General features: G+C 42.7%; 1 protein-coding gene across 2 annotated transcripts in view; it reads right to left on the bottom strand.

Annotated features, from left to right (window-relative positions):
• LOC135244693 (cGMP-dependent protein kinase 1-like) overlaps positions 1-25,088 on the bottom strand; it is a 105,861-nt gene that overhangs the window by 39,281 nt on the left and 41,492 nt on the right. For both annotated transcript variants that reach the window (XM_064317182.1, XM_064317183.1), the window contains exon 4: positions 536-641. In XM_064317182.1, the coding sequence (XP_064173252.1) occupies positions 536-641 (106 nt within the window). The remainder of the gene's footprint in view (positions 1-535; positions 642-25,088) is intronic.

The following is a 25,088-nucleotide window of genomic DNA, read 5'->3' on the forward strand; positions in this document are numbered from 1 at the left end:
ACACAGACACGTGTGCACTCGCATGGCAACGAACACAAACGCGCGCGCGCACACACCTACACACACGCTCGCACACCTACACACACGCTCGCACACCTACACACACACTCGCACACCTACACACATGCTCATATGCCAACACATACACACAGTGACAGTAGACCAGTGCCAGATGTCCAGAAAAACATGCACACATGCGCGCGCACGCACACACACACACACACTAACAGTAGGCCAGATGTGCAGAAACACGCACGCGTGCACACACGTACACACAGTAGGCCAGATTTGCATAAGCACGCACACAGTAACAGTAGGCCAGATTTGCATAAACACACACACACTAACAGTAGGCCAGATGTGCAGAAACACGCACGTGTGCACACACGCACACAGTAACAGTAGGTCAGATTTGCATAAACACACACACACGCACACACGCACACACTAACAGTAGGCCAGATTTGCATAAGCACACACACACACACACACACACAGTAACAGTAGGCCAGATGTGCGGGAGAGCAGTCCCCACCTCTTTAGAAACTCCATGTACTCGGAGTGCTTGATCAGTCCTGTCCGCATCATGATGGTCTGGAAGCACTGCCGGTCGATGGCCCACAGCTTCACGTTGGTCAGGGCTGGGAAAGGAACACGGTCAGAATCAGCGGTTAAACCACGATCCACAGAAAAACAAAGACCAGATTCAGCTGGGAGTCGCGCACAAAGGGGGTCTCATCACTACCATAATAGTATTTGCTATTAGGTTTTTGATATAATGTTCTCTCAAAAATAGACAAAAGCTCCCAGAATTAAGCACTTCTCTTAATGAGTACTGCAGACAGTGAAATGAAATTGTAAATACTATCTTAAGAGATTAGGAAGAGAAATTTTGAATTTTCAGGATGTACTGGATAATGCCTGATCTGTGGTCTGTTACATTATGAAGGAAAAACATGGAATTTGTTTTTTTAATGATTATTTTCAGCATACAAATAAATGTTTCCAAAAAAATTCAAATTAAGTTAGAAGGCCTATGCTGTATTTATATAGCAGTTTTCAGCCAGAAATGATCAAATTCACTCGCCAATATTATTTGGCCGTATGATGGCCTTTCAAAGTTACTTCTGACACTGTCTTGACCATTTCTTGGCACTTCCCCAAATCTCTCGTACTTCCGTAATTAGATTTAAAATTGATTTGACCGAGGAGTAAAGTCATCACATTTGCATCCTTTTCATGATTCATAAGTTAAAATATTGCCCGCAGAAGGTAAAGATAAAAAGGTGGTTTAATGGACTGTGATTGGTGAAGGGCGCAAAATAAAAACTGGCATTTGGCTGCCCATCCAACATTGTGAATTGCATCGGCCTGAGAAATTTTCTGCCACCATTTTGTCAACTCAAAACAGACAGCACATGTTGCTTGCTTATTCCATTCAACCTCTTCAATAAAGTTTATTAACGGATAGCCCCTTGAGATGGTTAATCTCGTTTTCGAGGGGGTCCAACACAAAACATCAAATCAATACAACAGACGCAATCACATACAACATACATAGAGGCTCTCATTTACCAACCCACCCATACGTCATTCCCATAACCTCTAGAATCCCATATTGGTTTTTTGTAGGTTAGAATAAGTTTAGTTAAAGTTTTGTGAATGAGGCCCATTTGTCTTGTGTCTCTTGGGCAGTAAGTATGCTATAGTGCCTGCACAAGAGCACAAATATATAAGAGCACAAATACAGAAAATCTATTGAGACCATACAGAAACCCCAAAAAGCTACAAGAAGAATTTGTGCATTTACCTAACACCGTTCATACATGACTAACACACTGTGCCTTACAAAAATGGCGCGCGCGCACACACACAAATAAAATAAAACAAAACATGTGACATGAACACAAAACATGAATACGAGTAAATGACTTCTGACTCAAGCGATGGTGCCAGTGAAGACCTGCCCTTCAGCAGAAGAGAACCCTTCTGCCTGAGGACAAAGCGACTCTAAAAATAACGCACTGCCATTTATTTTCCCGCTGAAGAGACATTTACCAGATAAACTTTGGCTTCGGAAAATGCCTTTTACATATCGGTGGGATTACCCAAGTTAAACCACTTTAACAATGTGAAGCAGACAAAAACAAAAACAAACAAGCCACATTTTACTCGGCAATACTCAGCCCTTTCAAAATTAGAATGCCTGCTTTCACTGCTGATTTAAACGCATCAACCAGTTTAGGGCTAAGTGGCCAAAAATTATCACAGCTCCCCTTTCTAAAAAAGAAAATAAATAAATAAAGAGCACACAAAACACACAGCCTCATAGACGACACACTCTAGTGCTTCTGCATACCCAGCCTATTACTGTGAATAGACGAAAGAGCTTTTATTTATGTCCCTTTGTTTATTTATTTGGCAGGCAGAGGGTGCATATATTCTTGGCAGTGCCAAAGCTGGCTTCATACCCATTTTGCACCTGCACTCTCCGGGTGGATCGCAAGAAAAATACCATAATATACTTCATCTTATCCTGCTCAACATGGGTAAAATATATTATGTACAGTACATTGAACTCTCAAAATACAAAATTAGCCACAAAGCTTGGCAATCAGAAAGTGCCAATGCAGAAATGCTGTGATTTGAATCGTATGCTCTGAGCATTTCAATTATGTTTTGTTATTGTTTTTTGATGTTTTTGAACCTTGTTAACTCTCACTTTTAAAAAAGTTTCTTTTGACACTTTGACCTCTTCTATCCATATTTTTAACCTGATGCAGAGGATAATTACAGAGCAGTCACTCTTCTGAACTGCCCGTGCCTGGCCAGGCCAATCCAAAGCATATTACAGAGTCTTGGAAAAATAAAAAGTGATAAGGGTCCAGGTGAATGATCAGGCTAGATGGGCTGAACAGTATTTCACCTTTTTATAAAACTTCAGGTTCAAATTCATCCACTTTCATATGGTAAACTTTAGTGATCACTATCTTTTTATGCCACCCCCCACCATTATTTTCAATTCACTTTATAGACAAACATTATTCAAAATGCAGCAAAATATTAATTGAGATTTGTTTTTTCACAAGTGGAGGCAGGCAGAAGTGTATTTCATTTTTCTTTTTTTTTTTTTTTTGGCCCAGGTCCCAAATTGGCTGGCCCACAATAGGCTCCACTTTTTTACACACCTGAGAGGATTTTGGCGATTCTTTGGAAATATCAAGTGGAAGACGGCAGGCTTAATCCCACGTCCCCAGCAGTTAATATCTGCTGCTTTAATGGATTTTTCCTGAAAAAGGTATACAGAGGAATGATGTGCCACACTGATAAAACCCTCAGAATTAGCATGAGTACTCTAGAACCGGAATGCAAACAAACCCAGCTGGGTAGCAGGCTGAAAGGCTTCCAACTTTGTGTGAAGAGATTTCTTCATGCCAGAACGCATAAGCCACTAGTGCCTGAACCACAAAAATATCTTTCTAATAAAGAATGTGTACCTTTTAGTGTTTTTGAATTTTATATTTGAATATCCTTTCGCTATTATTATAATATACAAATTGTTATAATGTTTAACCTAAAAGCAAAGAGTAAACATTGTCATTTAAAGATGTACTACCAAAGCCTGTGGTCCACAGAGACCATGGGGCTTAACCAAACCAAGTCTCCCAAAATATGCTCCACCACTCTCTGCACTCCTGAAACTCCTGTTCATTACTGGATTTTTTTTTTCACGGATGAAAAGCAATTTGACAAGCAGTCAAATCCTGACCCCTAACCCGCAAACTCACGGTGAAATATTCAAATAACTACATACTTGATCATCACACCTCTATATATTTACAGAATTCACTCTGGCACTGTTATAGAGTCCCAATACAGCTCTCCCATCAGTGGAAGCAATCTTCTTTTAAGTAACATTTTTAAAAGTCTCTCATATCCAGACATTTCTCCAATTGTATGTCATACTGAATATGATTTGCTGCCAAAAGTGTCCAATATCTATAATACAGGTGTGAACAGTTCAGCAAGTTTGTTTACTTTCACAAGACTGTAGCCTTGGGCAAATACTTTTCTCATTACTTTAGTATAAAATTAGTTAAACACTGGTTACTGAGCAAAGTGCAGAAGGATGAGTTTTACAGGCCCTTAATTTGAACTGTATTGTTTTAACAATTTTATCTGTTTCCATGTATGCATTATGGTCTCAGGCATACCTACCATTTATAGCTGACTACAGTGAAACTAAGTCTAATGGATGCATGCTATCCTTGATCCAAATTCAAATGCAGTCATAGCATGTGTTCAGGGATATAGGATGTATTCTATTGCACTTGGATCACCAAATCTCATTAAAAGAAATCTAAAAGTCATTCTATTCAATCGTCATGGGTTCAGGTTGTGCCCCCCCCACAGACACGGATGGACCCTAGACTATGAAACAGGCTCATTTCAGCAGGTTCATGGAGCCATCTGAATATATAGGGCATGGAATAATAATCAATATTCACCAGCAGGCACTGACACCACAGCTGTTGAGGTGCATCTTGCACAATACATATTCTCCATTCCACCCACTTACTGAACTTGGCTTTGGCCTCTGATTGTATTTTTATTTTGTTATTTGCTTTTGGCTTTAGCGATCAAGCTGGAATATGTACTCATACCCAGCGCACACTGGAAGCCAGTTGCTATGTGCTGATTTTAATTGGCCTTCACCCTCACACATGCAGAACAGGACCCATTCAAACTGTAACAACGCCATTTTGCTACAAGTTCAGACTTATCCTTTTGAGATCTATACTTTTAATAACAGTAAACTAATTTCATACATTTAAAAAAATCCATATTTTTTTAAATGATTATTTTTTTTATAAGTACTATGGTGAAATTTGTCTTTATTTTCCATTAACACAAGTCCATTAATTGTCCTCAGTCAGGTCTCATCTTGTCTGTGTTTGTTCCTTTTATTCACGACAGAGGAAAATGGATTATTCATAACTTGTGGACACAGTTGCTTTTTGGGCTATGCAATACTGACACCAACACCAAAGTAATTTCATTTATACACTTTCTTTTTCTTTCTTTTTTTTTTTTTTTAAATGAAGTTTTTTTTTGGCAGAAGTCATTACCTTACCAACTGCCACACTTCATTACTCTCCCGCTGTTGCTACATCTAACTTCTGAGCCCAAACCGAAAACAGCAAATGGAAAATTACTAGTTTAACCCCTGAGTTGTCTTCATATTATCCCTGCACCATGTGCCGACAGGGTGAAACATGACCTCCCACCTCACTGAATATTACATGCATAAACAATCTGTCATTCATCAATAAATCGGTGAACTGTTTTCCTACTTAGTCCAGAGACTGATTCTTCAGTCTACACCACTCATTTTTACTAAAAATCTTTTTTTTCTGTAATAGGTGTGGTGCTTAACTTTGAGTATAACTCCTGATTTCATAAATGCAGGGTTAAAATAATATTAATAATAATAAAATCTTTGTACCTTGATGGTGCACTGCTTTTATAAAAATACTTTATAAAACTTTTCCTAATTGTAGGGTTAATCCAGGAAAAGTAATCAAAACTTATGCTGGAGAAAAAAATTAATTTAGGCGATTTTTTTTTCTGCTGTTAAACTCGGGTCAATTTTGACCCTGAGGACAACGCCACGGTTAAAATAAGTTATATATTATAATAAAGTACCAATATTCTCTGAAATGAGATTCATGATACCTAGACCAGGGATCAATGTGGGGGCAGTTATACGGAAACTCATTGCCAAGATGAAAATGAATCCACTTCAGGGGGGGATTTTTGTAGGGTTTAAAAAAACGCATCATTTCACTCTATAAATCCATCATTTCACTTATAGCAAATGATGCTTAGCTCAACACACCCAATATCACTGCATGGCATCACTGCTTCGATTCCAGCCTCATTTCTTACAAACTTCTTCGGTTCAGAAAGTTCCTTTTAAATAACTTTTAAAATAAATTATCTGCCGCCTTCATTTAGTCAGCAATGGATATCTTAATTTTTAATATGTACAACTACAGCGTTTGGACAAATAACAAGAAGCAGCATACAAAAAAATTGCTTTTACTTTGAAAGCTAGCTAAAATGGTGAGTCACATTAAGCAGAATGCCAATTAGCAGTGTGTGCAGGCCATAAACGAGGTCCGACAATCAGTAGTTTTGTATGTATTTCCAAAACAACAGGAGACTAGTATTAGGGTTCCAAAAAGGCCGAATGGTTGGTGCATAAAAAAAGTGCATCAGTTACAAAAACCGCTAACCCTAACCCTGTACCCACTGCCACATTTATACATACCAAAGACAAACAAACTGCAAACTGGGAAGATGAACAGTGATCACAAGTCAAAGCTGACGGACTGGCACAGATCACCAGTATGAATGCAGTTTCCCTTGCTTCAGCGTTTTAAGATCAAACTCAATCTCAAGAATAAATTGCCTTCAAATAACACATTCTAAGGATCTGTCAAATCAGCTTCCGAAGAGTTTGCTTCCATTAATCTTTTCTGAAATGCATCAAACTTTCTCAATCTTAGCTTTGTTTTTTTCATAATGCTGATATTGTTTGTGTCTTAATCTGATCCTGCAGAAACATAGATGCACTAATTAAATAAAGGGCATCAAGATGACTCCTGAATATTAGTTTGCTTCCAAAGGAGATTTTGCGACCAGTTAATTTGTATCACAGAAATTAACTTTCTTTTGCTCCAGGGTCTGTTGACAATATCCCATTTATATGATGCACAGCTGCACTTCATAAAAACAAAACAGAAGGAAAACGAGTGCTCTCTAAAATGAACATATTGACTGAAAAAAATGTACTTTACCACAGGTTCAGGCAGACAGACTAGCGCTTAGCATAGCGGTGGACAATTCCATTACTGGCGAGTCAATATGTATACAGGTTTTTGCTTCCAGAAATTACCCTGGCTCGGTTAATTAGCCCTGTATGCCAACGCTGGTTTCCCTCTATTCTTTAAGTCCTGTCTGCAAACCTAATTTTCCTGCTTGGGACAAATACAGTGAACTGAACTGAACTCAGAGTACACGTGCGGTAAACAATTTGTGTCCGGATGCAAGAAGAGTGATCAGGGATCATGGGTTTATCAGTAAATTTAGCAAAAATGACAGATCCTGTGAATATATTGAGCTAATGTTGAGCCCGTGTTACGGGGGGCGGGGGGGGGATGGGTACTTGATCTTATTCATAAATCAGCATTAACAAGAACCACTGTTTGTGGTTGCATCCATTGAACTGGGAATGGCAGTCGCTCTGAATTAAAGGACTTGTTATTGGAGAGAAGAGACCTATCACCATGTCAGGACTGCACTCCTGTCCATTTTGAACCCATTTTATTTTGGGCGCAAACGGGCTGTTTGCTCAGATTTTTAGAAGCCATCTTTGCTGAGGGCCATTTGGCTTCTGATAATGCTTTATTCACTCCTCGCCTTGCTGAAGACATTTATTAGCAGATGGGCTTCCGCCCACAGTCCAAAGACATGCAGGTTAAGCTAACTGAGGCTCTAAATCGGCCACAGGTACACGGTGTGCATGTGTGCGTGTGCCTTGCAATGGATTGGTGATCTGTCCAGGATGTATTCCTGCTAGCTGCCCAATGCATGCTGGGATAGGCTCTAGCCCCCTCCGCCCCCTCCGCCCCAACCCCAACCAGGAATAAGTGGGGTAATAATGGATGGATGGCAGTTACTTCAATAAATGGTACGCATTATTGGGTGAGCCATTTATTCATTTGGAAATAGTGGAATATAACGGTACCCGTTCAAAGGTTATGACACGAAATGGCATACATCTTCATTTGTTTCCTGGAAACTTGCAATCTGTACCTGTTCAAAGGTTGACATGAAATGGCATATCTTCATTTCTGCTTCCTAGAAACTTGCAATAAGGCTGTTCCACTTGTTTATGTCCTATCACCGGAACAATAACAATCTGTAAAAGCACAGAAGCGTGTTTGGAATGGTAGATTCACATCAATATCTTTCTTCAGGCTTGAATTTCCATTATAAAAATGAGCAAACTTCCTCAAGTTCTGTGTTCGGTTCTCTGACCCCTAGTGCCCACCGTACTGCCTCAGGAGAGAACGACAAGCTTCATAGAATAAAAAAAACACATTTTATATTTATTTGAAATAAAAAATAATATAAACTTTCCGGCATTACAACTTTAAAAGTGTGTTGGAGAATTAGCATTCCCCAACCTTATTCTCCTTTTAGGGTGTTGTTAATTGGTGGTGTGGATGTACATGAGTGGTAAGTTTGGCCACAAAACATGCTTCATGATAATTAAAGGCTTGTACAGACCCTTTGGCCATTGTTCATGTATATATGAAAAACAAAACGGAATGCTGAAAAAAAGCAATCAACTGAAACATCTTATCGCAGAGCAGGAATGAGGCTTCTAGGAAGGCCTAATATAAGATTAGCCATTGGAATGGTTTCATTTAGTGCTTTGAATGTTTTTTGTTTGTTTGGTTTTGTAGCTTTCTAGAGCTTTTGGCTTTTTATTGGCTACTATGTATACATGCTTTCTCTGACTTGTTTGTTTTGGTTGTCATAGTGTTGTCAAGGTGTCCTTGTCATGGTATCCCCACCCCACCACCACTGTCATGGGCAAATTAATGATCTGATGTGTTTGGAACACAACTGGCCAACAGGAATTAAGTTCTGAATAATTAGCAGACGCTAGTCATCTGGAGTTTACTGGACCTTCCTGCAGCCTCGTAGACACTGTCATACAATCAAGCCAAGGATTGTGTAATTAACCCTACATAAATTTTCACTTCTGGGATCTACATCTTCCCGGGGCTCAAGGAGGGCTTCATTATTGCCATAAGACGTTGTCCCCCAAGGGTCAGTTCTGGGTCCTCAACTGTTTTCTTTAGGTACACTTCCCCTCTGCAAAATGTATAGTCAGACTTTAAATACTGAGTCTGACACTCAGCATGGTTCTGTAAGTAAAGTTGACATGACTACCTTATCACAAAACTGCATCCTGAATATTGAATATTGGACTCTGGATGCAAAAATGACTCCTGAAACTAAATTGTGACACTACTGTCGCTGTTTTAAGTGTAGGTGCTGTCCCTTTTAACCAAAAAGTCACCACTTAGTCAGAGCCTTTCTATTTTTACTTTATCAGACTTTCAAAGCTCATCTTTTTACAAGCCCACATAAATGATGATTCACAATTTATTTTTTCCACTTTACAGTACCCAATTTCACACACCACACCACACCAGACCAGTCCTACCTCTCCTTTGCAGAGGCTGAAATATTATTCCATGCTTTCATCACCTTTTATTTCCTGTCTGCATTCGATGCCTGATACTGAAGCCAGACTGAGCCGGATGGCAGCCTAAACGGTCTACACACCCACTAATGGGCACAACCATGGACAGGGGCTATCCAATTTAGGTTTTAAATGTTTCTTATTTTTCTAAAAGACATTTGAATTGCAGTAAGGACGCATGAATAGCTTTTTCAATGGTATTGTTCCAGTGGTGGATTCCCCCCCCAGTCCATGATCATCATTGCTTCAGTCACCCGGCCCCTCCCCAGTCCACGATGGGTTGCCCCTGGTGCCAGTGCTGACAGGGGCCGCCAGTTCTACAGGGCAGTTAATAACAGTCCACAGATTAGCCCAGGGAGAGAGGGATTCAGTCAGCAAGGATGACTGAATTTCAGTGCTCACTAGCGACCCTTGCTGGACCGGTATGAGTTCTACCTGCAATTCTCAAACTTGTGGACGTTCAACTTACACTGGTCAGTCTGTGTCTCGATCATCTGGCTGACTGTTTTTATATTTACTGAATTCATTTTTATTTTCTTTATGGCTGTCTTACAGTGATTTTTTTTTTAAATAATCTTGTCTGTTTCACATGCAAAATGAACTTCCCTGGATCAGAGGAGACAGAGTCAGAAACTGCATCTATTCAACAGAGCATCTCATCTCAGAAACTACTTTTTGAAAAATGCCAGTGAAACAGGACTGTACCTTCAACAAACATGTTCCATTCGACATCATTGCCTATCTGCAGGCCTGGGAAATTGCACATGAATTCATCTTTTTTGTTCAAGTGAGGTGGGGGTGGAAATGTGGTCACTTAATCACAACACTGACAATTGTATATCTCAGAATTCAATTTTTTTCTTTTCTTTGTGTCTTGTCTGCAAGTCCTCCCTGTGACAGCCAACGGAGCACTCTGTTTCCTTGGTGACATCACAGGATGTGTCCACCAATAGAGCGGTGCTGTGTGACATTTCCACATGAATGTAAGCGTGGCCTTCCAGGGGTGGCTTCTCCGCAAGCCCCAAACCACACCGCTTTAGGTTCCACACAACATTTCTCACAAACACACTTTTATTAACGCCATCAACTGCATACTTCCTCAATGTCATATCTTCTCAGTTTAAATGGAGAGGCCAGTGGACATCAAATAAATAAAATAAAAATTCACTAATGTTGGACTGACTAAGTGCAACATGACCAGCCAAGGCCTGGGACATTTGGATGGGTAAGATCTGGCTGGTAGATTGTGAAAAATGAAAAATCCCATGCACCGCCAATTATGTGTGCAGCAGGATAAGATCTCCAGTACAGTTCACCATTGTTGTCATCACATTTGGGTACAGGAACAGGGTTGGGTAGCCCAGCTCTAGCTGTCGAATGAGGTGTACTTTGTTAGGGCTGGAGTGAACCTAAAGGACTGTACAGTAGGTCTCCAGTAGAATGGTTATTGTTTAATTGGCTCAATCGCTATCTTGAGCTGACATTTGTATAGGCACCAGCTACAGCCGCAGACTGCCAGTGTATCTGGAAGATTTTATTGTGCTAAAGTACAGAAGCGAACAGCGTAGTTTATAGGGCAGTCTGAAAGCTAAGACTAAGGTAATTGGTTGGAAGAAAAACCAGCACGAACACGGGCCCTCCAGGACCAGAGTTGTGCGCCCGGAACTGGCTCTAGGATTTCGGTGGCGTGAAATGAGATTGCTTGGGGACAAATATCCTGAGGAGAACGAGGGTGGGGTTGTCGGAACGAGTCACGGACTGGTGGTTGGGGGGCAGGATGGGGGGGAGGTGTTTGTGGCAGAAGCAATCGCAGACCTGGCAACCGGATGCTGCAGGCACTATAAATAACAAACTGCACAAGAACAGCATCCAAAATGCCCCCCCCCCACCTTCCACAAAAAAAAAAAACATTAAAATTATAACCTGAATCGTGTTGCCCAGGGATAGCTCTGGCCCTAAATGACTGCTTTGTGCCAGTGTTTACGCCTGCAGCCCAATGTGTGTGCAACACTGGCACGGGCCTTCGCTGTTAAGTTCGGGTTCGAGTTGTACAAAACCCCCCACAGCACAGTTTACAACTCATCCACTTACTACTTACTCTACGGATGTTTCACACCTGGACTCTTTTTGATGATTTATTCTTTCTGTAAATAAACCTTCATTTTAACATCCTGCTTTCCCTTCCTTTGCTGCTTCCTGTGAGCCAAGGTTATAAAACTAAGGTGGGGGGGGGTACCTTGAACCATAATTCTATGATTCAGAAACCCACACAATCGGTGAGGCTGTCCTTGAAGACCTGAGCTCTCCTTTCTCATCCAATCTGTTACCATGGCGCTTGCACAAACACATCATGAGCACAATACTCCGTTCACACCATTCAGTGACGAAACTGTTTCTCGCCGGCTTCCTCGTCGGCTTGTACTGAACCCAAATGGGTTCATCTGTGAGCATGGCTGAACGTGCGAACAGCGGATGGTTCGGGGGCCAGGGGCCGGTGGGCGGGGGGGGCACAGAAATGTACTGGTCATACAACACAACTCAGATGGAGAAAAAAGTGGAGAACGAGGAGTTAATGACTGTAGGTGAGGGGAGACACGAAGAAGGGAAGAAAAAAAGCATTTCCCTCATCTTCTCCGAAAGTGTTTTCCACGTTAATGATCTGAAAATTCATTGATCTGGAACAGAATTCATTACCACTGTGCCACTTGTTCTCCTTGTAAGCCATTTTCTTGGTGTCCCTACACCGATTCAGCCGTAACTCATTTGCCTACAAACGATGCCAGCGGTGAAATGACGTGACCCCAGTCCAGGGAGAGCGGAACGTGTATAATTCATCAATGGGTTAGTGCGTAGCTCATGCGATTCTCCAGAAAAAAAGTTTATTTAATTAGGGTAAGTAATTACTCGTAAGGATGGAAATGGTAACGGTTATTTAATGGTAAGGAAGATGGGCTTTATTTATTAGTAAAAAAAATAAAATAACTTCACAAAACACAAGAAAGAAGGGTGGACCAATTTTCTATTTTCAAATGCCCCCCCCCACCGTTTTCTCTCCAATTTGGAATGTCCAGTCATATAGAGCTGTGCTCCTGCTGCAATCTCTCTCTGTGACTGGCACTGCTAAGGCAGTATGGGGGGGGGAGGGGGAATAAAATGGCTTTTCCAAAATTGTGAGACATGCATGTGCCAAAGTTATTTTGTTGGCACAACAATGGCCATCATTTACAGTTCACTGAAAGCTCTGTGGTCCTTTGGGTAATACTTAATACGGTGTGAGTTCCTGTTTGTTCGGACCCCAGAGAGGCTCACGTACCCCCTCCCAGAATGCTCAGAGACCCGGAGGATGAGCCGTTCACCCTGCGCACTGAGCCACAGCTGTTCTCCGGACCAATCCCCCGCCTCCGAGACTCCACAGGTGCTCACAGCTCATTGGCACTCGTCTGAGCTCTACAGGTACATGTGACGTGATGTCACCTAACAGGTAGACACCTGAGGCCTCCACCAGTGGTGGAGTACATTGGTAAAAAACCAAGAGCACAATGCCAGCACTCATTCTTGGGTACCTGCCAATGCCCACAGGGAGCTGGGCAGTATTGCCAGAAAGCATCCACCAATCACCATCGACTCTGTTCTATTGGTTGTTGTGGCTGTACTCTGATTGGAGGAGCTCTCTTCCATTTTCAACTGAGGTGATGACTGTCATTCATTACTTTATTATTCCTGGTTCATACTGCTGCTAGAGATAACGGGAGTCTGACATCTTTTAATACGTTTCCTCTCTATCCATAAATTTCAACTGAGGTTCAACGTATTATTTTTTGTTTTTTTGCGAGGGGGGTTTTTTGTAGCACCTGAGAAATTTTTGTTGAGAAGGAAAGGCAGTCTTCAGTCTGTCTTGCTATTTTAAGGTAGCATGCACAGATGAGTTTCTTTTGTCTTGGGTGTCGACAGTTCTATCACGATGCAGCCTTATCGCAAGGAAGAAAATCAAAGCCTCAAAAACACATACACAACGCCCACAAGCCCCACATGGCAGCGTGACAGATTACTTATACGTGGGAGACAATGATCTGTCTAGGTGGGCAAATGTCTTCTCTTTCTGTACAGAAGCCATTACTCTGACTAAGGAGCTTTGCTTCACCGCAGGAAGGCTGAAATTACCCATAAGGCTCTGAAGAGAAGACTGAAAAGGCACAGAACTGTGGAACGATAACGTGTACCTAATGATCTCTCAATGGCAGTTTTTTTGTTTTTATTTTTAGTTTTTTTGCCATCTGTTATCTGCTTGCTCCTCCAAACCAACCTTGTGGGTGGGGGTTGGGTGGGGGTGTCGGGGGGTGGGGGGGCTGGGCACAACCAGGAATGTTGTTCCAGGCCTGAGCTAGGCCAAGGGGGGCGGGGCATTATGGTAGGCTAAATTAAGACTGAATATGGGGTAGGCTTAATTAATTCCCAATCATTTCTTCCCATATTTTTGTAATAAGTTTGTGATAAATTTTTTTCCCCACTCATTCTTCCTTTTTAAGTTCTATTCTATTAGCCAAACTGTACAGTCCCCATCTTTTGATTAAAAAATAAAAATAAAAAATAAAAAAATAAAAATTTCCTCAATTGCCATTATTCAAAATATATTCTAAACATACCACCAAGTTCAAAATGCATTTGTTTAGGCCAGCACCTAGCTAGCTAACTTGTCATTGTCAAAATGTTGTTTGGTCAGAAATCTGAAATCCAAAAGGCATTTGCAAACAATTTGACAATTTATTCCAGGCTGGGCCCTGGAATTTCTGTAGACATCACTGTCTTGATCTGAAAAACATGAATATTAAACCAATAATACGCTGGCTTCCATGTGGAATATTGATTGAGATCTGAGCAGGCCTGAGCTCAAATGCTCTTCCTGCTATTCCTCTACAGTATTCTGGTACAGAGTAAAGTCCTCAGGTCCAATATCACGGCACACACAATGAATTGACACAGGGAGGGGGGAAAAAAGAACAATTTGTAAGAACAAGCCACAGCACTTTACAATTATCTCCCTTTCACAGAATCGCAACCTAATCCTTTAGGCTTCTGTTCCGTGGAAAAGTAATCTGTTCTAATAAAACTCAAACCTGTTTGTGCCCGTAGCATAAACACAACTCATTCTACCCAAATAAGTTAGTCACAGAAAGCTTTCAGAACTGTCGTGCGTTCAGCGCATTTGATTGGTTTCCACATGACACTGGAACGTGGATTCTGGAAAAGAAGCTCATGAGCGTTTTTTTTTTTTTTTTTTGCTTGCTGCTTCACACCTCAAATATTTCCATAAAACATTTGCATAAAAAGGGAGCTTGTCCCCGCTCCCTGTTGGCACACACGCTCATGAAATGCTGTGTCCATTTCCCCCTGCACAGTCTCCCCGCCCCCCTATGCAATACGATTGGCCACACCTGGTGCCCCCCCCCAACACTATTGGGCCACAACACTGCCAATCTGACAATGTTCAACTCCATTGGATCAGATCGCTGTCAGAGGGCTGTAGCATATTTACAAAAAGCTCTCACAGAAATTATGAATTATAATTGTAAAGCTTTGCTTAGCAAATCTAATTAATGTGTTGGCCTATCCATGCAAAACAGTTATTCAGCACAATGCCTGGTAAGCCAATCTTCACCGGTTTATTTATTTCTGATAGAATTCTCTGATTTCTCATGGGCCACCTCTGGCTGGTTCTTGATCCTCCCTGGGCACCCCCCCCTCGACAGTTGGAAAAAATCCCAGAATCCCCCTCGAGCGTGGGTCGCATGTGGCAAGCAGCCCGCATTTGCATTCTTTCCCGCTCTTTTCCCCCCTCCTCCTCCTCCTCCCCCACCACGCCGTCAGCCTTTTCTTCTCCTCTCTTCCCCTGCTGCTGAGGAGAGGAGCGACAGGTCGCCTGCGCTCCCGCGGACCGCCCGAAGCCCACTCCGAAAACCGCGTCACCTCAGCGGCGTCGCCTCTGAAGACGGCGGTCCACCCCGCGGCAGACTGAAAGAGGGGGCGGAGTCTGCTGGGCCCAAACAAGCGCACAGACGGCTCACGTCCTGCAGGGAGGTCACAGAACCTTCCGGGTTCACAAACCGGGCTTTTAGCACTTTAAACGCCCGATTCCTCCTGAGCTGATACACCCCCGGGTTTCTGCACGTTTGAAAGGCCTGAGCGTGCGAGCTCAAACACACAGACTGCCACAGGGCCCGGGGAGAAGAGGAGGGGTGTGTATGACCTCAGGTGGGTGGGTGGGTGGTTAGGCAGGTACTTTATTTGTCATATACTCAGAATACGAAAGGTAGATGGGGTGGTTTGCTGGGTCGTCCAGGAATAGAAGGCATTTCACACAATGAATAAAAACGAGAGTGAAAACAAGAATGGACATAAAAGAAGAAAGAAAAAAACAGGAACAACTGACATGGTCATAAACTGATGAAATGACATGATGCAGTAGCTTGATGTAAAGTGCAGAAAAGGCCTTGTGTAAAAAGTATCGTTGTTAATATGCTTGTGATGGCGATCGTGTGACTGGCTGCTTGTGAATTCAGGAGTCTAATGGTATGTGGGTGGAAAGTGCTCTTGAACCTGCAGGCTCTTGTTCTAATGCTTCAGTACTGTTTCAGCGATGGTAGTGCAGAAGGCAGTCCATCACAGGGGTGTAGGGGACTGTGGCAGGGCTCGGTTTGCGGGAGGGATACAGGGCAATAAGAGGACCACGCCTACTGGTTAAGTAGGCACACACCTGGATTATGATACCAACCAGTTCAGGATTTAAAAGTGTGCTTCTTTCCACAGGAAGAGAGAGAGCATGTCGTGGCACAGGTCGGCTGAAAAAGCAGTTTCTGATTTAATTTATTTTCTTTATTGTTGTAGTTTTTTGCCAGATCCTGTGAGGTTGACAGGCAAAGGTTTTTGTGTTTATTTTCATGGGGCAGAATATGCTCTCTCTCTCATCTTATAAAATAAAACCCAGAACAATCCGGAATTCCCACATGTCCCTGTGTCCAGCTCTTCTGTTCCTACCAGGGTGGTCAGGGCGTGGGACGGGAACATACCTCCACAACTCACGCATGCCACCATTTAATGTAGAGGACAAGCAGTGGCGTAATTTGCGTGTGTTGGCGTGTTGGCACACACACACACACACACACACACTGCCACATACAACACACGTGTGAGGAGTGTTGTATGTTCTCCTGCGTGTGGGGTTGCGCGACATGGTGAGTGCACGTCGTGAGCACGTGTTCAAGGAGAACAAAGAAACAAAATGGAGGGAGGTTTGAAACTAGTGGAGCTAGTGCTAAAACAATGGCGCATGAAGCATGCAAAACTGATACAGGATAACTGCGGTTATCTGTGTACGCCAAGATCAGGAAGTCCTGTTATGACCGGTTAGCATGCTAGATCCTTTCTGTGCGTGATGCATGTTAAACTAACGCAGCACGGTGAATGGCTTAAAGCAAACCAAACGGAACATTTATGGCTAATAACCATTTCATGCAGAGAGTAGTCAATGTGTGGAATAGCTTGCCAGGTCATGTAGTAGAGGCAGAAACTCCGGGGATTTTCAAGACTAGGCTTGATACAGTGTTAGATACTATCTAGTCTGTAGGTAATCAGGGCACTAATTTAGTCAGGAAAATGGCGAGCATTGTTGGGCTGAATGGCCTGTTCTTGTCATTGTCATGTTACGTACATTCAGTCTGTTGCCAAATTATGCTACATGCCCAGAGTTACAGCCTTATTTGAGTCCTTCGAATCGGTTCCGTTGTCCGAATGTTTTCTGGTTTCCAGTGTGAAATCTGTGGGAGTTTGGTGTGTGGAGAAGAAGCCGTTCGCCCTTTTCTTCAGGTCTAAGACCCGCAGCTTGGTCCTTGTCGTGGGCCGCTTGCCTCGTGTGACTGACAGGAGCTGTTCTGCAGGACCCGTCCACTGGGCGTGGCTCTTCGTGAACCGCCTCTAATCTCGTAGTTGCTGCTGATTCAGCCGAGGGCATCCGCAGGAGAGCCCTGCTCGGTTGCAGGCCTTGCGAACTCTTCCTGGCATGCAAGCTGCACACGAGGAAGACTGAAGAGGAAGGGCCAAGCAACTTGAGAAAGGGAGAAGAGCATGAGAGAGCGAAACAGTGACGGCTTACTGGCTTACTGTAAATTTCAGAAGTTGTGGTCGGAGGTGTGGTAAAAATGTGTCATTCTTTGAGGTGGACATGTGGGTTTTGTAGTTTTGTGGAGTGTCTTTTGTAGTCCATGGTACCAACAGGGGTGTGTATAGTCTTTAATTAGGCTGTGGGCCCTTCTCAGGCACCGCTTCTGCCCACTGTACCACCTTATTTCATTTGACACCTCTTGAGTGTTCCAGATCTGAGAGTGTCTCGGGTTTTAATCGGTGCAGTTATCCAGCTAACTCTGTAATCCTGCTTTGTGAAACCAGGCCCTGATTCTCAGTGTGACTGAGTGAGTGATGAAGTTACGCCATTGGTCGGCCGGATCGGTCCAGCCATATACTAGGTTGTGACCTGGTCCTGGTCTTGTTTTTTTGTCGCCGTTCTCTCATCGCAGCTTCTCTCTGAGCGCCAGCCGCTTCAAACTACGTCCGCCGACGTCACAAGCGAGCAAAGCGGAGTCGCTCAAATGCAACGGACGTGTAGTCCCACATGCTCCGGACAGGAAGGGAGGTGATCCACAAGTCCATCAACACGTGGCTAAGTAGCTATTGATAAACGGCTGTCGGCTGCTGGGAGAATTCCGCCTCGGAGCAAAATTGGAAAAGCCTTAAAACATGCATCGGATGTGTATTTGTTGTTCTGAAAAGAAGTTGGGAATATTAAAAGTAAACAAATGTTGTCATTCCAGCCTTTGCACACAGAGTACATTTTATGATGGCTTGTTTTTACTCGCTACTGGGTCATAAAATCTCATTCAGGAAAAGGGCATTGCAGATCAAGATAATATCACCACTGAACAGAGAGCATTTCCTCGGCTGTGGTTAGAGAAGTTTTAACTGCTTGTTTTCATATCGCAATCTATAAGTTTCTGACAGTTTGCTAGCGATGGGTCATGATCGTATTGCTGATAGCCCACATGAATAAGAATATGCCAATATGATGTATTATTTCCTATCAGAATTTTCATCCAAGGGAAGACAAGGTTCCAGCATTTCATTTTAAAATGCAAGCAAAAGCAGTTTCAAAAAACCTCAAACTGTGAAAAGCTGCCAAATTTTAGGACTTGCTTATCACTGGAAACATCTGCAGTGTGTATTTAACACGGCCCACTGCATCACATGCCGCTCCAAAGCCAGACACCACTCAGTCACCCTTTAAATGGAAATCCTTTTTAAAAAAACAACTTTAATACATTCTAGGTATTTATCTAGCTATTTGGCCTGGAGAATTTTATATCGTTTTTTTTAAGATGTATGTCAGGTTTTAAAATAATTTGCAAATTGGCACCCCTACTCTGCAGAGGTTTCATTGAACTCAATAATGGAAATAAATTAATTGAAATAAATAATTTGGAAGAAAAAGCATGCAAATTAGCATTTGCATCATTTTGGACAAAGAGGCAGGCATCATATGTATTTAAAAAGATTATCTTCATGAGCAAATCCCATTTGGTTATAAAGATTTCTTCCTTCTCTGCAGTTGTAATAATCATATTATACAGCCTTTATAAACATGTATTAGCTCATTTCAACAAAGAGCAGCAATTTTTCATTTATATGCTTTTGGGTTCTGGCAAATGGTCTTATCCATACACCATTCGTAGTCCACCTTATTTTGCACAGGCCATAGCTGGCCTTGAGTAAAGGCTTTTCCAGACAAAAGTCCATTTTTATGAGTTACGGTTAATATCATTAACCAAGTGAAATCTAATAAAGAGCATGCTTATGGCATTGCTCTTTAAAATTACATTTTTCTCATTTCCATTCTAGATTACCCCCCCCCCCCCCCCCTTGGAAAAAAAGGTTGCTGTATGGCAGTTTCTGTGCTTCCCTCTTTCTGTCAGTCAAACAAACAAGTGGTCAGAGAGAGGTCATAAACTGATTGCTAGGGAGCAGTTTATCTATACTCCTCTGTAAAACACACTGTGCATTTGTTCTCTGAATTCTGTTAGGGTTTGAACTTTGAACAGCTCACTGCATTACTGGAAAATTAATGTAATAAATAAAATATACTGTATATGAGCAGCACACGTGCACGCGCGCGCACACACACACACTGCCACACATTTGAAGTAGCCAAAGCTAATATGTACATTTAGATCTGTACAGATCTAGTGGCCATAATCATGCATGGATTCTTAACTGAGGTCTTCTCAAAGGCTTAAAAACAAGACCTTGTTGGCTTACTGTACCGCCTCCTGCTCCTGGCAGCAGTGTAGTATAATGGCTAAGGAGTTGGTCTTGTAGCCTAAAGGTCGCAGGTTCGATTCCCTGGTAGGACACTGCCATTGCACCCTTGAGCAAGGTACTTAACCTGCATTGCTCCAGTATATATCCAGCTGTATAATTGGATACAATGTAAGTCGCTCTGGATAAGAGCGTCTGCTAAATGCCTGTAAACTAAATTTACACAAGGAACTATTTTCATGCTGAACTTGCACTGGACATTAGGTCATATGACATGGGTCACAAGATGCACAATGCATGATACAATGCATAGCCCATAACACTCACAGTAGCTGTTGCACTGCTGTTGGATAACTGAAAGAAAACTGCAAAGCAGCTGAACAGCAGTTAACTGGAATATGAACGCACGCGCTCTCAAATCCTCTCTCCTCTCGCCTTGATGTGGTGCATCTACAAAAATGGGAAAAGCCTTGAAATGAAGATGGGAGAAAAAAAGCTTTAGATACATATTTTAATTTGCAATGAAAGTACAGCAGGGAAAAACCCTTTCAAAGTACAGCGTTTCACTGCACTTATCAAGGGTTCAGAGTTTTTAAATAGTGGCGGATTTCTCCTAAAAACAGCCATGATTTTACTCCCGTGCCTTAAGATCAGACATCTTTAAGCGCTCACTGTGATATAGACTTTTGCAAATTGGGTATGAGGCTAATGATGGACCTCATTTTTATAATCTGCTCGCAGATGAGCACATTCATAACTGAAAACACGCACGTCTGAGGAAGACAACGTGCAAGTGCATCAGAGACGAAGGATGAGCACAGCGACTGCGTAAGAGAACATGCTAAAGAAAAACCCCCATGCAGTCCCCATTACTTCATTTGACGCCTCATTTGTGAAAACGGACACACACATATCCTCTTATCATAGATAGAGGGGAGTAGCTCTCAGGATGAATCTGTCCTTCCAATCCACTTTAATTGTACGAGAGGATGACCGCGGCAGCCTTTAATGATGGAATTACCTTCCCCACTCCATCTCGCATGCCCAACTCTGATGGAGGGGAGCAAAGAGAATGAAGCGAATTCTTGGTCACGTTTTCCATAAACTGAAGAATGAATTCCTCCCCCATGCTATCATGGCTAAGGCATCCATTTGAGTACGATGAAGTAGCGATCAGCACATTTCGATTAGTCAAATCTGAGGGCATGACGAGAGAGAGCAGCACAACAAATTTCTCCTCTAGTTTTCTCCCTCTCTCTCTCTCTTCCTCTGTCTTCTTCCGCGCCCCCCCCCCCCTCCCCACTTCTGTGGAACCCATAGGGGAGCTTCTATTGTCATAACTAGGCCTTGCACTAATGAGGTCATTTTGTAACACTTTTAAAAGCCTTTACATGTCAATTCCGACGGAGCGCTTTCCAACAGAAAAGCGGAACTGTAGAATTCTGAAACGACTGTGCAAAGGAGCTTTTAACATTAAGCAAATTCCCACTGGAAATGTCATTTGTCAGCTCAGTATAATTAGTTGATACAGTGATATCGCACGGTTTTAGAAATGCCATGTAATGATGAAACCTGCATTCACTTTAAGGCTACTCTGTCCTTCTCTCTCTCTCTCTCTCTCTCTCTCTCTCTCTCACTCCCTCTAATCAACACAGACACAACTGAAAACCTGAATCAGAATTCAGAATCTGACAAAACAAAAAGAACTTGGAGAATTCTAAGAATTTGGAGAACAGCGGATCAACAAAATCTCTTTCGCTCCCTGTATTTCTCTCTCTTGCTTTCTGTCTCTCTTTCGCTCTCTACACAACAGCCTGTTTTCTGCTAGAGTAGTTCTACAGTAGCACAACAAAATCATAATTCATATCTAGAGGCCTCCACCTATATCATCATTATGAAAGCAAATGACATGACAGGATGCCATTTTCGGAAGAGCCATCAGACACACTACATGCATTTTTAGAAACCCACTGCACTCTCCATATAATTTCCATTAAAAAGAAAAAAAAACCTCCAACATACTATTCATTTTAAATGGCCACTGATCCTCTGTTTCCATTTAAAACAATATGCATAATCTGAATTGTACACTGAGTCGTATTGGATCATTTGTACTGTTTTACCTGGTATAACTACTGACTGTGCTGTTCTTTACTGGTGACACACCCCATCCCCCTATTCTGCATTGGCCAGCAGCCATTTTGAGCCAGAACACCTGCTGCAATTCTATTAGTGGAGGCCAATGCTTCTCTTTGTGAAGTTAATAACAAAAGTTCCAAAAGTTCTCTGGACAAGCAGTCTGGGTTCCAGCTCTTGATTTCCAGCTGGTGCAGAACAATGTACAGTATACACACAGGGCCTACAGCACTCCCCTGAAAGGGAGATTTTAAATAATCTCCAAAGACAGTCTCCAAAAGCCTCCGATACAGTGAAATCTTGTTGGACAGGCTCATGCAGAGTGGAGTCAGAGTAAGACCTGTCATATGCGGCTTTCGCCTGCAGTCCACGGGCGCTTGACCGACCGACCAGCAGGGGTCACTATCGTGGAGCCTTAACTGACTGAACCACTTCCTTACCCAGCTGATCACCTGGTTTTTGTGGGTGGAATTACCCATTAAGCACACCCAGCCTAAAGAAGCTAATTAATGCCATTTCAGATACTGCAATAAGGAGTACGCATGACAGAGAACCGATGTTCAGGACAGCGAAGATGCTTGGTTTCCTCAGAGAACTCTTCTCAAACTAAGGAAAAAAATAAATGCATTCAGGGATGTCTAAGAGCGCGGCAATTTGCTTCAATTTGCCTGCAGGCTTCATAGACACTCAGCTCCTGAAACGTTGCTGTAATCACCCGATTAACAGACACACTTCAGGTGTCTTTGTTATTCTGTAATCTCACGCTTCGCACCGGGCGATGGCCATGACTGTGCTACCCGCCCCCATACCCCCGTACCCCCAGCTGTGAAAGCAACACGTTCCTAAATTCATCCTTATCCTGTTGATCATTTTCAGTCATTCTCATCTCTCAAGTTTGACATACTGTACAAAAACTGAGAACGTTCAGACAAGAGGAGAGTGAGAGGAATGTTGGAGAAAAGTAAAAATATAAAAATTTATTAAACATAAAAAAATGTGTAGTTAATTTTACTCTGATATACAAGCAGTTTTGATTTATTTTGCAAGAGATATCAGTTTTGGTTTTTGTTTTTTGTTTTTGTTTTTTCTGGAGGGAGCCCAGCTGCGTGTGTGCCATGGCGGGGGATCGAACCCTCACCCACGCGGGGGGAACTCGACAGCCAGCCGGCTCGCTGCCTGCTCCACGGTTCTCCCAGAACCCGCTGCTTTTCTCATTACGTTTTTTCCGAGGCGTGCGAAGGCGGTCCGCGCCGTCCCCGTTCCCCGTTCCCAGGGCAGAGGTGGTGCGCTCCTCCCCAGCAAAGGCGGGTCGCGCTGCCCGGGCGAACACACACTGACCCCAGTCACTGGCAGCCCACGTTTACCGGAGTGTTACCGGTGTAACCGCGCCGGTAACCGTGTCCTGTTCTCACCGAGGTGCTCGACTGCGTGCGTGTGGGGGAGACGTACGGCGGGAGAAGCCGCGTTTCCCCCCCCCGAGGTTCAGTGCGAACAGTCGGAATGGACCCGTCTCCATGGCAACCGTGATACTCGGAAAAGAGCGCGCCAGCGAATAGATAAGGCGGCAGGCCCGCCCGGCTCGCAGCAACCGAGGCCCGCCTCTCTGCCGAGACCCTCACAGCGCGGAGTCAGCAGGGCGTCTAATGCAAAAATCATGAAGGCGGCTCGTGGGCGACGTCAGACGCGACTAATCAGGTCAACGTAAAATAAAATGCTAAGTTCCCTCCACCTGACAGCAAGCCGCACCTCTGCGAACCCCTTCCCACAATCGCAGCCTGTGCCCCGTCCTGCGGAATCACCTTGCGCCCACATGACTTCCCCCGGTTGTCACAAACTTAGTTTGGGCAAGTTTGAGCGATCGGCAAAAAAATTAACTCGCCGATTTGTGTTTGAAGAGAAAGAAACCGACGTTGAAAACAGCATTTATCTGTACAGTAAGTCCAAATTAAGAGTGAATGTTGATTTTGAATTTAGATCACGGTCTCAGCAATCCGTAAAAACTCAAGGTTGGGGAAACCTACGCACAGATTTCTGTCCGTAGGCGATGTGTGACTGCTATCTTGGCCATGTGAAACAACATTATGGTGTTATTACTGTATTATTTGTTTCTCTGCAAGAACTGTTTTTAAAAAAGCAACATATCTTGGAGGCATTAGCTTTTCAGCCATTACTTTTACATTATACTGTTCAGTAACTTTCAGTGTTCGGGTTTGCGGATGTTTTCACGCCTGCCAAATTCACCCACAGGTGGTTTGGGATGATTTCTTAATTTAAAAAAAAAAAAAAAAAACGTTTTTAAAAACTTTGGCACATTGTGTACTTTACCAGTTTCGCTTAATTACTGACACATTTTAAAAGTGCTAACATGTCAGCCGATACAGAAGATACAGCATGCAAGCGTATACCCCATGCATTTTGAAATAAATAAAATTTTAAAAATCCTCTCAAGCATGGACGATAATTTGGTTACAAATATTTGATTAATAAATCAAATGATGGGTTAAGTGATGAATGATTACGGTTTATAAAAACACCCAGGACACAGGCACTGTTCTCATCAATTTCATCCCCCGCACTGAAACAGCTGCTGACGTTCTCAGACAAAATGGCTGCTTGGACTGAACACAAATTTGATTTGTTTTTGTTAGGTTTTTTATTTATTTATTTATTTTTTTACACCATTTCCACTGCCAGCATCTGTTTCCTCTGGACTGAAGATCATGAAAGCACAAATGTAGGAATGCGTCTTATGTAATATGAAACAGGTGGTACTGAGGAAAATGTCCTCCGTAAAGAAGTACATGTGCACTGGAGCATTACAGTATGACCTTGGCAAAGGAATAACGAGCCCTAGACACTGAAGCTCGAGGTAATACCAAATGAATAATTTATCACTGTGTACCTCTCCTGTGACTCAGTAATAAGTCATAAAGTCACTTATTTTCTTTTCTTTTTTTATAAAGTATTTTTAAATGATTGGCTTTGAGACAAGAGAATGAAATAAAATGGAAGCGATCGCAAGGCACATTAACAGCACACCATTAAGAGGCCACACCACCCCCCACCCCCTTGTAGTGTAAAGCACCCTCTGTAAAATGTCCATGTGTGAAGTGGAAAATGCACACAGTTTGGGAAATATTTTTCCAAAAATGGTTCAACTCGTTAGGTGAGAAATCCTAATGGAACATTTTGAATGCTTTTCAGTTCACCAACTGAATACCAATTAATTTGGCTGAAGTGAAATACA

This window comes from Anguilla rostrata, chromosome 18 (assembly GCF_018555375.3).
Source record: "Anguilla rostrata isolate EN2019 chromosome 18, ASM1855537v3, whole genome shotgun sequence".
NCBI classification, from domain to species: domain Eukaryota; kingdom Metazoa; phylum Chordata; class Actinopteri; order Anguilliformes; family Anguillidae; genus Anguilla; species Anguilla rostrata.